Genomic DNA, 16,641 nt, shown 5'->3' with positions numbered 1-16,641 from the left:
GTTATGACAACTCGTACATATATTTGACTTCATCAGAATACATTACTACAGTTTTCGTAGAAAACGAAAGCATACGAGATTTAATGGTTTCCATAGAACCAGACTTGTTTGTATGAGACTGGTTTGGGCCACGTCAGGCGTGTTTACTCCGTGTCTCGTGTCCCAAAGGTTGAAGGTCATTCGCAGTCAACAGGTTACTCATAGACCACGCCATCAGTGAAAGTCATGATTGAGGACTTTATTTTTCTTCATAGAAACCAGTTAATCCACCATACTGCAAAATTTTGTAAATTACTCATTTATTGCTTAAACTTATTCAGCTACTTAGGATATTATGCCGTTGATCATAGATATTATTCAAAGATTTGTAAGCCATGAAATTTCAACAAGACCTGAACTTTAAATTCTATTCAATTCGGAATCTTTCTCTACCAATCTGAGAAGCGGGTCGCGCAAATCTCTATAAGTTCAAGTTGGCTATAACGACATAATTAACATTTGGAATAGCTAAAGGCAATCCAAAGGTAATTGCCACACCCACTAACGTATTAGTTACTGATTAGACTATAGTTCGGCCATTCAGAGAATGCGTTCCTGACACGTCGCGATTGAACTGACGACGTAACTTTGCAATGGCGTTGCAGTTACGATAAAAATATTTTTGCTGGTTGTTTACCGTTTTAACAATTGAGGAGCATTAAAACAACATTATTATATCAATAATCAATGAATGTTATTACGTCGTCAGTTCAATCGCGACGTGTCAGGAACGCATTCTCTGAATGGCCGAACTATAGTAAGATGATGCAGAAGGTCCAAGCATCGTGGATTTGTGAAGTGAACCTAGGGTCATCGGATATTATCTTGAAGATCATCTGGTCTTGGATGCTCAGAAATATCAACCTATTACCAAAATTTAAAAGAAATAATACATATACCGCACCTGTAGATAAGGTCTTATTTCTCAAATGTAAACATTAATCCGTTTTAAACTTCTGTGTATTCGCAGGCTGCTAATGTAACATGAATTGCATTTAGAGAAATAAACACGTTTACACTTGCAATTTGTGTCAGCCTCGCAGCGTCGATGTATCGATGTTTAATATCCTCGTTAATTCCGAATCGCGAGTAATTAAGATTTGTTTGTCGTACTCGTTTCTCATCGACTTGTGGGAATCGAAACGCAGATAGTTTAGTTGTTTCTTGCCCACGTACTGTGATTAGCTCATGCAAAGTAGGTTCGGTTTAATGTCTATCTAATGTTACTATTACATTTATAGTTGTTCAGTCATAAAATTCAAGCAGTTTATCTACTTTATGTAAATTCACACCTGTAGCTGTAGTGTCAACTATTTCTATTTCACTAATTGCTTTTCCTGTGAAAGCGATATCTCTAAGTTCTAGCGTTTACTGGTTTTTGTTTATGGACTTGTTAAATTCTGGTTCAGCAGTTCGTTTACCCATGATGTGTCGAAGTAACGGTTTCATGTGTGGCCCGACAGACATCTGGTCTGCTACCTTCCATATAACTGGTTTCCAATATATGATGTTATCAACGTGATGGATGTTATTGGCCATTAACCTGATATAGTTGGTAGTTGGTATTTTTGATATACTTTCTTAATTTTCCTCAAACGTTAGATCGTCAGTACCTATGTCTATTTATTTAACACAATCTGTATGTGTTACAAATCATGAAAACTTTATGAAAATAGAATTATATGTAACTAGAATAAGATTATCACGATATTTTGTCAGTCCCATCGCCTGAGAAGTTGGTGTGTTTCTCACATTATTTGAATAAACAAAACTCTTTGTTATTTAAGCAGAAAGTCAACAAACCTGTTCTTCAAATGGTTTCAAGATCAAGAGCGATGGACCCGTCAGTCTCCTAATCTGATGCCTTTTGAAAGCCAAAAAGCTTATTTATTATATTTTCGCATAAATTTCGCAAAAGTGAAATTATAGTTCCGGCATCCATTGATATGATTAGCACGCGTTAATGTATTTAAATTTTGTGCAAATTTTATTGTGCCATATGGGATCAGAGGTGAGCCGTTAGAGTTTGTCGTAGAGAAACTCTTGCTTCCACATCATGTGTTTCCTCAACCAAGTTTACATTGCCCAAAACTATTGACTTCACTAAGTTTTATATTTTTATCCCAATATTTTTTCTTCTTCAATTCGTAATTTATTCCATCCATTGATTATGCTGATTCTATTTTGAAGCGTATCCAATATAATATGTAGCAAGCTTATTTGAATAATAAAACTTATTCTCAATGTTGGATTGTTGTTTTTTCGCAATTTTAAAATTCATAATGCTATTGAATGTGCATTATAAATTGATGACATTTTAATTTTTGACCTTGACATTCAATTGAGAAAACGTGACGTTGATAGAGATTTTATTTTTATTCGTTTCGGTGTATATTCCTATCTAAAAACATACAAGTAATGTAACTGTAGATCTCAAGAAGGGATCATTGACCGTTAAAATGCGAATGATAAAAACTTCATGTGCAAACGCAAACTAATGAATGAATGCAGACACGCTCGATTAGCGTAGCTAAAATTATCTTTGTTCTTAAATATTTACATATTCGTTCAATCAAATTACTCACAGAGACTTGGAGAAACAAGCTGATAAATTATCTCTATACAAATTGCTTTGTATAAATTGCGATAAAATGATGAAGAGCTCATATCAATTTGAAAATGGCATTTCTCTTGAGATTTCTATTAAAATTAAACTAACTTTCACCTTAGAATTGTTCGTATGTATGAAAGGGCTTGATAGTTTAGGGTCAGCCCTACGCATGCGCTATTGAATACCAGTTTACATTGGATTGGAAAGCAGGTGAGATGTCGGTCAGTCGGCACACGCATGGCACTTGCTTATATACGATTTCCGAGATGAGGTGTCTACACGTGCTAATGGCAAATTATTGCTATGTCCAGCTGTCATCAGATTGAAACGAAGTAATTTCTTTGCGATTTATCTTGTACGACTTCAGATGGTTATTTCTAGTGATTCGTTTTTCATTTTGGACTACTTTTAGTACTAAGTATGTGTCACTTGTGCTGCTCGCACTTGTTTTGCTTAAAATAAATGAAGCTCTGAATTGTAGCCGTATATAGACAACGCCATATTCTTCAAGCTACTTGCCAAAAATGTTTAGCCAATCAACACAAACTTTGTAGTATCGATAAAAAGTCAAGATAAGCTAATATTTCGACCTCCCAATCAACTACAATTGAACACAAATGCGATTGTACACTGAATGAAACACTCCATTGATTGATAGGCCACGTGTTCCATAGAAGTCGCAAGTTCGAGCCCCAGGTCAGACATAATCGTGTTAAACGATAAGGGTTCACGTCAAAATATTACAATAAAGCCAGGTCGGGGGTGATAGGATTATGGGGTTTTGAAACAAATTTAATTGGATCGTTGGAGCAAGAAGGTCGTGACTTATTGTATGTGAAATTAATGGAGTAGTGTCGCTAGTAAAGCCTTTATGAACAAAGATTCGAGATAAACTTGTGCGTTTCCAAATAGTTTATCGAGATTTGAATTTATCGAGTCTTAATGCAATTCCGTTGTACTTGGAAGTGAACGCGTTGATAAGTAAGAGTATTCTGGTATTTATTGCTCGGTCTACGTCCAGCCCTTGTTTATTCGTTCGGGAACAAACATTTCATTTATAAATACTTATTGTGTCGGTCGTCAACATGGACCCTAATGAAACGTCCATTTGGTCGTTAATAGAATTAGAGCGAGACAATACACTTCGATAAATACGGGAAGCAATTACGGGTGCAACATGGAGGTCATTAGTTTTGATTGAGACACATTGCGAGGCGCCAGGCGGCCATGTCTCGTTCGTTTTGTCATCCTTCCCTCGATTGACTCTTGCGCAAGTGGGAAAGCGTTTTATTGGCGCTGCAGTCAAGTGGCTAGTATTAAATTAATCAATCAACTGCCGTTTAGTGTGTTGTTCCGTTGATGATATAAAATTGTGAATCGTAATGAACAAAACTAGATTTTTTTCTTTGAAAAGAAAACAATCGATTGCGAAGGTTCATGTGAGTTTATTCTTTTAAATAAACATTTTTTTTGTGTTTCTGAGAACGGCGTTAATAGTCGAAGATGGTTCATGTTCACACCCTTTTGAAGTTAATGCGTTTTCTTAAACATATTATTTATTTATGCAAATGCGTTTCGTTGGAACACCAAATGTGGGTACGACTTTTTAGGAATGCATTTTGGTCATCACGCTTTGATTTAAAAATTAGGATGACATTGAAAACATTTAATTTAAATCTTACAGCCTTGCTTACAAAATATTATTTAAAAGTTGTGTTATCCAATGTTACTTCAAAAAAAGATGTTAAATACATTTTAAAGTGTAGAACAGTGTGCAAGGAAAGATAATATTGTCTTTACAAAGTCATAAATAAATTAACTTCGAGTGAAGACATACTGCGCACATATTTTACTGTAATTAGTAGAACTTGACGAGTGATGTTTTAAAGGAAGACATTCTTTCTAGCATTTATATTTAGTAACATATCAGTACCTACTGTACAAACCATTTAAAGCGTAACTATTTTAGTCTTAGTAGAATATCAATAATAAATTCTGCTAATTGATGGATGGATAAAATTTCTAACAGTTTTAAGACTATGAGGACGAATTGGAGTCAAAGAAGTATCAAGTTAATACTTTGAAAACTTTTTGCTAATAGGTGTCACTAGATTATTAAATACGCCGTCTTCAATCTTAAAAAGATTTTTTTATCTTTATTTGCTCCCCTTTATTAGCATCGTCTTGTTTTACATTGCTAACGATAGTCCTGGAAATAAGTCTGTGCTGGACTGGATGAAGTCATCGACGGAAATATACTCCGTTCGTTTTGCCTTTTATAAGGTTGTAGGGCTCTCGCGTCGGTAAATTTTGATGGCAGTGCTAATAAGAAAAATTGCGCGCGTGACTGTGAGTAAGAGCGTGACGTCACTTTGTTAAAGATCTTTTATGTCTCTTACTACAAGGTTAGGTTAGATATGTGAGATTTAATAGTGGTTCTGCAGTTCAGATTTTGACAAAAATAATGTTCTGCTATAGAAAAAATATCTGAGTCAGTTAAACGGTTTTACCATGAAAGCGTTACGGAAATAGTTGACCCCGCATTACAAATCCGCAAATTCACAAACTTTCAGACACGTAACAAGTTAAATTACGTCAGTGTTTGGTATATAGTATCTTCCAGGTCCCCATATTTTTCAAAAAATAAAAACGACTATCAACAAAATGTGTCGAAATCATGAGGAATACCTACTAATCTATTTTAGATTTCATAATGCACACGGAAGAAACCCGTAGCCTTAGAATGGTTCGCTAATAATATGTAGATTAAAACGAATAAATGTTAACAAGGTAATTACGTATTAGAATTCATATTAAAAATTACGGCATATTTCCTAAAAAACAAAACAAGATATCGCAACAGGATGCTCTAAATCATTTAATACCTAATTTTACAACAAGTCATTAGCTCTATGAATCTTTTCCATTGTTCTGAGAGAACAAATATTTTGCTACACTGTTCATGACCTCATTATAGCGTCTTGATAAGTTTTGTTTGCCTTTCGTCTGTTTGTGCAGTCTATACTTTCTACTATTAATGTTAATTGAGCGAGTACTTAAGGGAATACGTAATTAATTGGTGTGGTTTGCAGTAGTTTCTTTCTGTCTGAATCGTGTTTGCTTTGAAAACTTTATTTGTGCTGTTGATTATCATGATACATATCTATTCAGATCTTGAGTATTTTTTTCTTTGCAGTCTACAAACTGTTGTTTGCCTTGGGTTTGCTTGATATATTTTCTACATTATCTTTTGGTTGCTACTTCATCGTTTTAACCTGCTACTGTCAAACTTAACTCAATAGTTTGCTTACTCAAAATGGCCTCATAAACACGCCCTAAACTGGCTTAGTCATTACCCACAGGGACAAGGAATTCATCTCATACATTTTGCATCCTTGGCCCGAAGTCACGTCTCAGCAATAACGTGAAAGATGGCGACACTACAGTAATAGCAAGGCGAGGGTGCGAATATTGAGATCACCGCAATTCGTTCCCCTCGGTTAAACTCAGGCAAATTGCGGGAGACGAAACGCAAATGCCATGTTTCTTTGCCTTACTTACCAAATTCATATTGGGATGAAATGGGGACTATGAAAAATAATCTCTTACTCAAAATGAATGGATGGAGAAGAAGACCTAAGAAAAGATGGATGGATTGCCTGAAAGATGACATGAATAGGAAGGGTGTGAGTGTCAGTATGACGAGTGACAGGGGAAAATGGAAGAGGATGACCTATTGCGCCGACCCCAAATAAAATGGGAACAGGGCAGGAGGAAGAAGACTCAAAATGGACCGCGGATTGAGTCACATGTCATGAATATTCAATTTTAGGAATAGGCTCATGGTCATTATTTATCATACTTACGACAAATATATGATAAAATAATTTTCAGAAATGAACAGTTAATTTATCATGCTTTCTCCGCACAACCCTATTCATTATGTCAATGGATTCGCGAGACATCGGGCGACAGTTTGTAGAAATGCGTCGCAGGCGCCGCCAAAAGGTCACTATGACTCAGAAGCGCTTTTAGCGTGCACTTGTATGGACGTGTATTCTGTTATTTGATTTTATGTAGTTCAGAGCAAGCAAATATGTTGTATATGGGACCTTCTGCAATATGATATTTATAGATACAAGGGACAGCACGGTTACTGCGAATACACGGCTTGTGTTTAATGATGATGTGGTTACTCAGCCGCTAATCGCATTATTTACTAAGTTTTAAAAAGATACACTTAATATACACGGACGATGAAAAAAGAAAGAAACTCGTTCTTTTAAAAACAGTTTAGGTTATAAGTTTCTTAGCGATGCCTATGTTCGTAATGAACTGCCAAACGATATGTATGATGTTATAACTATTTTCAATTCAAAGAAAGTGGGCCATTCAGGAACATTACAAACATGTTATTAGTCAGTTTAAATAATTACAGTAATAACCGGTTTGAGCTGCAATGAAAGGAAAAAAAAACTAGCTCTAAACGCAGCAAATCGTTAATCCATGCATTTAATTGTAATTACATTCCTATGATTGTAATGGGTTTGCGTTCAAGTGATTGTCGGTGCTGCCTTTTACGCGAGACTTTTTGTTCGTATGTGCGCACTTCCTCGTTGGCCACATTTGTCGACTCTCCCTTTAAGGAAGGAACCTACGTCTTCCTCATTTTATTTTTAACTCGCAATTTAAATGGAGATTTTTTCTCTCGTTTCTTAAGAAGTATCTGCACCAAGATTATGCCCTCACGTTGATTTATGTCTTACTGAGAAAATGTATCCAATGTAAGCGGAATATTTTTTGTATAATTAGGTATTGATTGCAGTAATTTTATTTATGACTTCCTTAAATCGCCAGATGTTGGAATGGAAATGAGTTATTGTATGTAGAAAGTTTCTTGTGTTTCGTTTTTTTGGAGGCACGCGCTCGAAATGTGTCTTGCATTAAGTATGTATGTATGAATCTTGTGTTTATTTTCGGTTGTCAGCAAATGATTGATCAGTTATGTTGTTTTAATGTGTTGTCTTTTATACGTATGTTATTTATTATCTTCTATATTACATGAACAAGTTTTCTTGGTATTTACCTATTTACTGTCAAAGATGGAATTGCAATCCCTTTCGAATCCGACCACAGTTCACCGTTTACGTTAATAGGCCTTTATCTTCAGTTATAACGTTCTTGGAGCAATAAATTATTATAAGCGACACTTTGATTGCTAATAAATCTTTGCTTCAAGGATAGAAGGTCTTGACTTCGCCATTTTTGATCGATGCTATCTTCTGGCCATTTGAAAGTGATATTAGTGGCAAAATTCTTGAATTATGTCCAAAATCCAATTATAAAGCCCGAAGTTGATGTATCTGCTTATTTATTGCCCTGTAATTGGTTTAGATGTCATCATCCTCCGAGCCTTTTCCCAATCATGTTGGGGTCGGCTTCCAGTCTAACCGGATTCAGCTGAGTACCAGTGCTTTACAAGAAGCGACTGCCTATCTGACCTCCTCAACCCAGTTACCCGGGCAACCCGATACCCCTTAGTTAGACTGGTGTCAGACTTACTGGCTTCTGACTACCCATAACGACTGCCAAGGATGTTCAATGACAGCCGGGACCTACAGTTTAACGTGCCATCCGAAACACAGTCAATGGTGTCTAAGATATACTTAGAAAGTACATACAAACTTAGAAAAGTTGCATTGGTACTTGCCTGACCTGGGATCGAACCCGCGCCCTCATACTTGAGAGGTTGGTCCTTTACCCACTAGGCCACTAGGTTTAGATGTAATGCAAAGTTAATTGGCTTAAGCAGAAATAATTTAGTTGTCTTTGCCTATAATACGTCTGAGTAGGTCACGATAGGTGAATGAACTACTTTTATTTGTACAGTAGATTCATGTTTGGTGTAACCACGTGCTTGTGTATACAGAGAAACTATCTTTAGATTTCTTTTGGTTCTTATTTACAAAATGTTATGCCTTCTCAATAGAGACATTGAGAGTCGTCGCCTTCGTGTACCGTCTTCGTATACTTCTCTTTGTTTTTCTTAAGTGTTATATTACTTCCATTTTTAATTTAAAAACTAGCTGAACTGACAATTTGTAGCGGTACTGACAAAACGTCCTGACATAATAATGTCTTACTTTGTGTTATGCTAGCCATTCCCCTTTACCTATTGTTACCACACTTATCTCAATCCGGCACTCCTCCTTGTAACAATTTCTCCTACTTATAAGTTGTTTTTGTTGTCCAGAATGACGAGCCCCCGGAGATCACATACTGCGTGGTGGGGGGTGAAGGCGGGCTGGCTCTCCAGGCTGTCACCCCCACACACCCCATGCCACCACAGGATGAACTCGACGCCAAGTTCGCTGAGCTTGTGGTAAGTACTCCATGTTACTTTTTGTCTTAAGACTCTAGCGGTCTGAATTTCTAGCCAGTTGTACCTATACTTGCTTTTGTTTTTTGAATCGATCGTATGAGGTCTATGTACCCAGCTGGGGGTGGTGGTTTCGAGTATATGCAAATTATTCGGAAGATACAACCTTGGACATATCGGTAACCAAACTATTGGGTAATCTACATCTCTGTATACCCGTAAGGCTCAATCAATCGTCTAGATTTCTGCCTTTGCTAAATCGCTATAAAACGATAATTGGATTTCAAATTGTATTTTATAGCGTAATTCAATTTAGAATTTTAAGGACCTCCATAAAATTGTGTTATAGACTATAACCTGAGTTGCAACTGTCTTGACCATAACACAAATTATTATTTAGCTCTTATCTAGTTTTTTTCTGTTCTAAGTAAAGACGGTCATAATCAATGTACATAATTATGTAGTTTTCCTGTGTGGACGTTTTAACCTGTACCGAGAAATTCCAGTTGTTCTGAGATCTTGGAACTAGATAGGAAACTATAGAATAATAAAATGGTGGACTGAATTGTTACCGCGTATTTTACTGTATCAACGTCAACTGGTCGCAAAAAATTTAAAACTTCTGTTTACAAAGTTGAAAATGTGGAAATAATATGGAATTTAATATATGGAAGCCGACCCCGTCATAGTATAGTAAGTTGGGAAAAGGCTCGGGAGATTATTTTTACAAAGTTGAAAAAACCAGACATGTTTTTGTAATCCTGTAATTGTAAGCATTTCGCCCAGTAAATGATATTATCCATAAGCCGTCTCATAACACTGGAAGTAAATTCAAGGACGTTAAATTCTTCCTGTAGGGTCGATGTCATTGTCGCTTCTCTCGTAAAATTTTTGAAGGTGTAGTTTTTTTCATCAAGTACATTGTCAACTTCCGTATAAAATTTCCCTTCATTGTATTCAAAAATCAACAATGAAGCAAGTTTCCTTTTAAAGTATCTCAAAGAATTTTAATAACATTGACAATAATCCCATAACATAACATCATGAAGTTTTCATAATACGTTCTTCTCAGTTCTCTTCATTATACGCTTAATTTCGTCATTGTAAGCGCAAGCACATAGTTTATACTTATGTAACTGGCGACTGTTGTTATGTATGTTGTTGTTGCTTTAGATAAGTTTTTTTCGCCTAAGCGATTTAGAATCGCGTGTCTTCTTCAATTTACTCTCGATTTCATCTCCATTTGATGGTTCATAACTGTTCTTCTTCGTGTAACAGATCCGGTAGATTTTTCACAAGATTATTTGTGGAACAATATTATTATAATACTTTTACTATACTATATGTGTTTACGATATTGGAATTTACTCTTTTGGAAATTGCAATTAAAAGTAAAACATTTGTACCCACTTCAGTAACACTAGTACGAACTGTACCAATAGGTTTATTACCTTTAGAAACCTTAATTGCCTGCTTTTCTCTGATAACGTTTTATGATTCTATTGTAACATGACCTAGTGTAAAAAGATATACATTGTAGTATTGATCCTTGTTAAAATGATTAAATCAATGCCTTCGTTTTATGATGATTGCGTTTTTATTAGATTAATTAATGTTTGTTTGTCCTCAACTTATTTCTTCTGTAGACTGTCCTGATGTCTTTTATCCATTTACCTCTAATTTATCTTTTGCATTGGATCCTTTTGCTTGTACAAGTCTTACTATTTTCATCTTCTTCCTGCTGTTGCCATTGCTCTTTCATCTATCGGTCTATTATTGAAGTTAAACTACTTTTAAAAACCGTCCGTAAAATGTCTAATATACGCGTAAGTATCAGAAATCAACATATTATCGTTCTATCACTCACTCCTGTCGTTCTCATGTCCTTTCCAATTTATTTGAATTTATTTTCGTTAGTAGTATATTTTTCAATTTGTTTCTAGTGTGAGATAAAATAGAAACATTGCACGTAATTATCCCAGTGCTTACATCTCAGTTGGCACGTTAACATTATCGGCGCAGATAGACAGGCAGTGATTGGAAGGTGTTGTTTAGACAGATGAGGCGCTGCCCCGCCTCCAGGCACCTGCACCCTCGGTCTACTTTCACAATACATCGCTGATTTTGTAGGGCTGGCGCTTACACCATTTTTTAATGTGGAACTTATTTAAAGGCTGCTTAATATAACATTTATCATTTCCAATTGCATTAGTGAGAATTTTAGCACTGGTTGCATAACGTTAAATGTGTTACCAGAATTTACATAATTAACGATTCATTAAAATGTTTAACACTTCTTATAATAAAGTATAAATCATGATGTCATAACGCTGGTATTTAAACCAAAACTAATAGAAATGTTAATTTTATCTTAAAACAAGATCTCAACAAAGTCTAGAATTGTGGCTAAGTTTAAATTGGCAACATCCTTGAAGCTGTTGGAAAGGCTAAAGTTGATAATAATCATATAGCGGATGCCACATGCTGCTCCAAGGAGTACTATTATAAAACTTAAAATGCATGTAAATGATTTTGCATTTAAATTAGGTAGGATTTTGCGGTATCGAGGTAATGCAGCTACATAATTTAATTTATGTACCTATTTGTATTTTTAATTAAATTAAATCCGTTTGAAGATGTTTATTGAAGAAAAAAACCTTCGTTATTTATTTATTTACATTAGGCATCTAAAACATTATTCTTTACATATAAAACATTTGCTGTCGATATCAGCATACCTTTTGCTATGGTGTGTTAGAAAGAAAATGGTCATTAGCCAACCCTATTGTCGCTTACATCGGATAACAAGTATCGTATCGAGTGGTAGGTGGCGTTTAATTTGATTTACTGGCGGCATGGTGCCACGCAAATTGCCGGCCTCGATCCCACTGGTTCGTTCGATCACCTATCGTACCATCGCTTCGCCACTTACCGATCACCGATCGCCGCCGAAGGGTTAAACTGGGAAAATGAGCAAAACTGTTATGGCAATCTTATTATTTAATAAACAGCTTTATCTTGCAAACTATTACTGGATTATTGGTCTTCCGAGTGTAGATCTTATCAGAAATGTTATTTGAGAATCGATATAAATTGAAGTAGGTACCTAAGTAGCTAAGAGGTCCACAAATATGACACCACTTTTGCATGTTTGGTTACAAAACTGGAGAATATATTGTTATTGTGCAATGCGATATTATGTAGGTACGTAGTTTGTTATTATCTTCAAGCAGTTATCAAGTAGACTCATATTTGTACCGTTCCGCATTCCATTCACTTGTAGAGTACACATAGTAGATCATTTGAACAGAATGAGCTACTGTTGAAATTCCTCTTATTATGGAAAACTTCGGTCATACGGTCGTCACATAATATTTATTATGTATTAGGATTTAATTTTGAGGTCAAATCACATAATATGCAGGCCTCATAATATGGCATAGAGATTCATAAAAGCTAACATATGATTAATGAATATTGAAGGTCAAGCAGATACGTTTAACAATTTTGGCAAGGACGATCTTTAATTGCCTTTTTCTGGATATTTATAGTCTTGTTCAAACATGGGTATTTGGATGGCATGCATTCTTGTTGTCACTACGTGGTATTCCTTGAACTATGGAATAAGGTGCAAACAAGATTTCTGTCACTACGTCTATGTCTTATATGGTGCATTGTTTTGGATAAATAACTTCAAATCGTAGGTTACCAAAACTCTATGCAAATGAACACATTTTTGAATTCAGTCGTGTTTATGGAGATTAAATAACTTGGTGTCGTAAACATAAAATGTGTTTTAAATGTATTAAAACCCTGATTTTATTATTCATCGAATAAAAAGGTAAACGTTAATGTATTGGGTGCAAAGCAAATAAAATCCAAGATATTTGCTTTCTTCCGAAATGTCAAAAGGTGACATTCAATTACTCGAATTTCCAAAAGATTAAGATATCAAGTAATCTGCTTATAAAAATGCTAAAGTTATAGCCCAACAAAATATTTAATTAGGTGCCTCAGCTGTTAATAGCGATAAGCGGTTACATTAACGAAATTTCACTTGCGCTTGCAAACTGGTTTGGGTCCCTCGCCGGCCATCGTAAAAGATTTTATAAACAAACAGACCGTGGTTTTTAAATTCGTTGTCAATTCTTTCAACCTTAACAATTAATGTAGTAAATGCCTGCCATATTTCTTGGGTTTATATTTGCTGTTGTGTCATTTGAATATTTATGTTTTTCATTTGACCTTTCCCTCTGAGAAATCGTAGATGCGGTTATAAAAGTTAGTGTCTGATGTCTAAAGAAATAAAAAAAGAGTCTAACTATCTCTTCAGCTGCATTATGATTTAGTAATATGGACACACCATAGAGAAATTAAACTAATAATAGATCAATATAACAAGACAATGATAATTACAGACGTAATGAAGGTGATGCAACATATGTATATTGGTAACTCACGTCACTTTCACTGAACAGTATGACAGGCTACTGACAGATTTGTGATACTTACAAACTCACCAGATGATGACGATGTCAAACTGACACTCGATATTGATGTTAGATCATAAGGAAGAATGATTGAGACGCTTTCCTGGAAATGCCAATAGAAATCTGCAACAACGGTTATAATCTTGAAGAATTTATGCAAAGAATTGTCAATGTCATCGTATCATATCTAAGTAATAGCAAATACTTAACCTCCTCAATGGGTTCATCTTCATCATCCGTCGTTAAGTTAGAAATCTTGCGCGTCATATTACTTGCATTTATTTAATAATATGGTCGCTAACTATTACTGTTTGAGAATCATTTGTAAGTCATGGTATTTCAATTATAGTCAATGCATACTTAATTCTGAGTTCTCACGCTTATTTTGGCAATAAGTCTATATTTTGTTTGTTGTGTATTTCTGCTGCGTCCTTAATACTTCCTTTTGCAAATGTTTCTTAATTTATGAAGATATCTCCGTATTGTTTTGCTGAGTCAGGGAATATTTCACTTGGAGTACACAAATTATGAGCATTGTGGACGCTTTCTCCCGACCCCTGGCGTGATCACTGGGCGCCGCCACCATGATTGGCATAAGTACAGACGTGCCAATGAGTTTGTTATTAATGATTTCTCTAACGACTCGCACCTACGCGAATAGTGTTTTCTCCTCATCATCAATCATTGTTCAAGTCGCTTTTAGCGGGTTTTTCACGCCCGTTGTAATGAGGACTATTAATGCAGCTACACATTTATGTGTAGTTATGCAAAATGTAATCGAAGCTAGGCCCATTATTCTAGATTCGCAGCCAAGATAATTATTTTCTAGTCATAAAATTTTTGATCACTAACTTTCTTTTCGCAATCATTGAGAGTACGCCGGAGGTTTTAATTACAATCTTCAATGAATACTAATTGGGATGGGTTTCTAGGGCCACTTTTACTGTTACCGTGCTCTAGAACTGATCAACGTCCGGTAGGATAAAAATTATAATTTTCCTGTCGGCTTTTTGGAGTCTTGTTAAATCTTGAAGCCAGAGATGAAACTCACGATATGTGTTGACAGGAGTTTTATGGTTTGCTATAAACATTCCAACATTAAATTGTGATCGGATCGCCTTCGCAGAAGTAAATACAAATAAAACGTTTTCTAGACTCAACAGTGGGAGGTGTTAGCTAGGCACTAGACTAGATTCCTAAGCGACTCGAAAGGTCTCACTTATTTACATTTGACTTTGAATGCCGATCACAAAACTAGTTATATCATTTTCCAGTGCATTAGCGTGTCGCTGTCGTGAATTAATTTCTATTTAACCTTCGTCCAGTCACGAGAAGTCGCGATTGCTTGATCGATTTTATTAAGTTCAGACCATCCATCAAAGCTCGCATCATAATTTAGAACTGATGACGAAAGAATATTTTTAATTACTTTTGATATCTTTGAAGACCAAGTTTTAGATTGATGGACCTTTGAAATTTTGTGTTACTCAATAATTTCTCACTACGTTATGATTTTACTTATTGTATGTATTTTATTTCGAAGGTGATTCCTAAAGTCGTGATTGATTATAATCTTATTGTTGCACCGCGTTGTTGTCTCGACAATCAGATGATCTGATATGCAACAAAAAACTAACAAGACATTTAAGACGTCCAAAATTTCTTAGAAGTAGTAAAAGTCAGCCATGGACTTGCCTATACAGGAATGAATTTTAAGCAGTGCACAAAAAATAACTGGTGGTTCAGAATCATTAACAGAACATATCTGCATCATCAGTAAAAAAAATTTTTTCATTCTTTTGTCCGCCCTAAAATCAGCAAAATACGGATACCAACTATTCTTAAGCGCTTGGAGCAGCGCTCGCGTCAGTAAACCGGTTTCGCGTTGCCTCCGTGCCTACTATGACGACTGTGACCGTACAATCGGTTACAAAATAAACATCTTTAGATATCAATTACTTTTCTTTTTTATACTAAAACACGACAAAATAAAAATATACGTATCTATAAAACTTATTTAACTATAAGTTGACAAAGTTTGCGCACTGGATAAAATTCATTCCTGTATTGTATTGTGTTGAGGAGTCATAAGGAAAAGTTTATGATTACAATCCTTTGTATGTTGTAGATGACATTTGATATCGTATATTGTGTTATCTGTCGTACATTTATTGTTGCCTGCTGTTGCATCGCGGGAACCTCACTCCAACAATCCCATAATGATTTGTAACACTTTATGTTATTTAGTTCATGCGATCATTGATTGCTGAACGTTCAAGGTTGTATTTGAGTGTGTACACATTCTTCGACTGTTCATGCTCCTTGCATTAGACTAACGACTGCCTGTCAGTGGTTGCACCGGTGTGTATGACCTATAATGTCATCCACATCTCTTGTGCCTGCTGGTTAACGCATTTCAATTACTTAAATACATCGCCGAGTTTCTATTCAATTCTATGTTATTGCAGAGCATGAGACAGAGCAGAATTACAGACTCAGATGGGAAGAATGTTTATAAATAATAATATTATGCATTTGCAGTATCTACAATGAGTAAAATGAAAACATAGCGATGTGTTGCAGTTTTAGTGCTGTTATTTATTATTATGATTTTCGTGCAAAAGAGCCGCGCAGGAGTGCCAGAGAGAGTGGGTCTCGGTAACCTTTAAGATTAGCTTGATAGCCTGATACTGCCAACAGTCGTCATCAACCATGTACGCACCCTAAGATTTATGTTCGCTTAATTAAATTTTATAGTAGCTTAAGTACGTAACTACTCGGAATGGATTTGATAAACTTTTTATTGTTATTGCTTCCGATAGACAGCGAAAGTGAGGACAGTAATTCGACCGAATTTCGCACGTAATTATCATCTGTGACTAATTACAAAACTAGTTTTATTTGTAGACTACATAGTGAATATTAAGTAGTAATATTAGTTGCTGTGCCACTAAATAAGGAACCATTTTAAATCTGTTTACATATGCATAAGCAAGTGCATATCATTAACTAGTTGTTTATGTACAGAATGCTAAATACTTAAAACAAGCCAAGAGCATGTGTTGCTAATGACACTGATGATGACTCGTTATCATAATTTATCATCTTTTTCATATCAATCG

General features: G+C 35.4%; 1 protein-coding gene across 6 annotated transcripts in view; it reads left to right on the top strand.

The window, feature by feature from the left end:
- LOC124636336 (disheveled-associated activator of morphogenesis 1) overlaps positions 1-16,641 on the top strand; it is a 102,667-nt gene that overhangs the window by 60,169 nt on the left and 25,857 nt on the right. For all 6 annotated transcript variants that reach the window (XR_006985121.1, XM_047172396.1, XM_047172394.1 and 3 more), the window contains one exon: positions 8,904-9,032. Coding sequence is in view for 5 of the 6 variants with exons in the window: in XM_047172396.1 (XP_047028352.1) it covers positions 8,904-9,032 (129 nt within the window). In the remaining variant the exon portion in view is untranslated. The remainder of the gene's footprint in view (positions 1-8,903; positions 9,033-16,641) is intronic.

Source organism: Helicoverpa zea, chromosome 14 (genome assembly GCF_022581195.2).
Source record: "Helicoverpa zea isolate HzStark_Cry1AcR chromosome 14, ilHelZeax1.1, whole genome shotgun sequence".
NCBI classification, from domain to species: domain Eukaryota; kingdom Metazoa; phylum Arthropoda; class Insecta; order Lepidoptera; family Noctuidae; genus Helicoverpa; species Helicoverpa zea.
The sequence above is the reverse complement of the archived record's forward strand: the minus strand, read 5'-3'. Positions and strand labels throughout refer to the sequence as shown.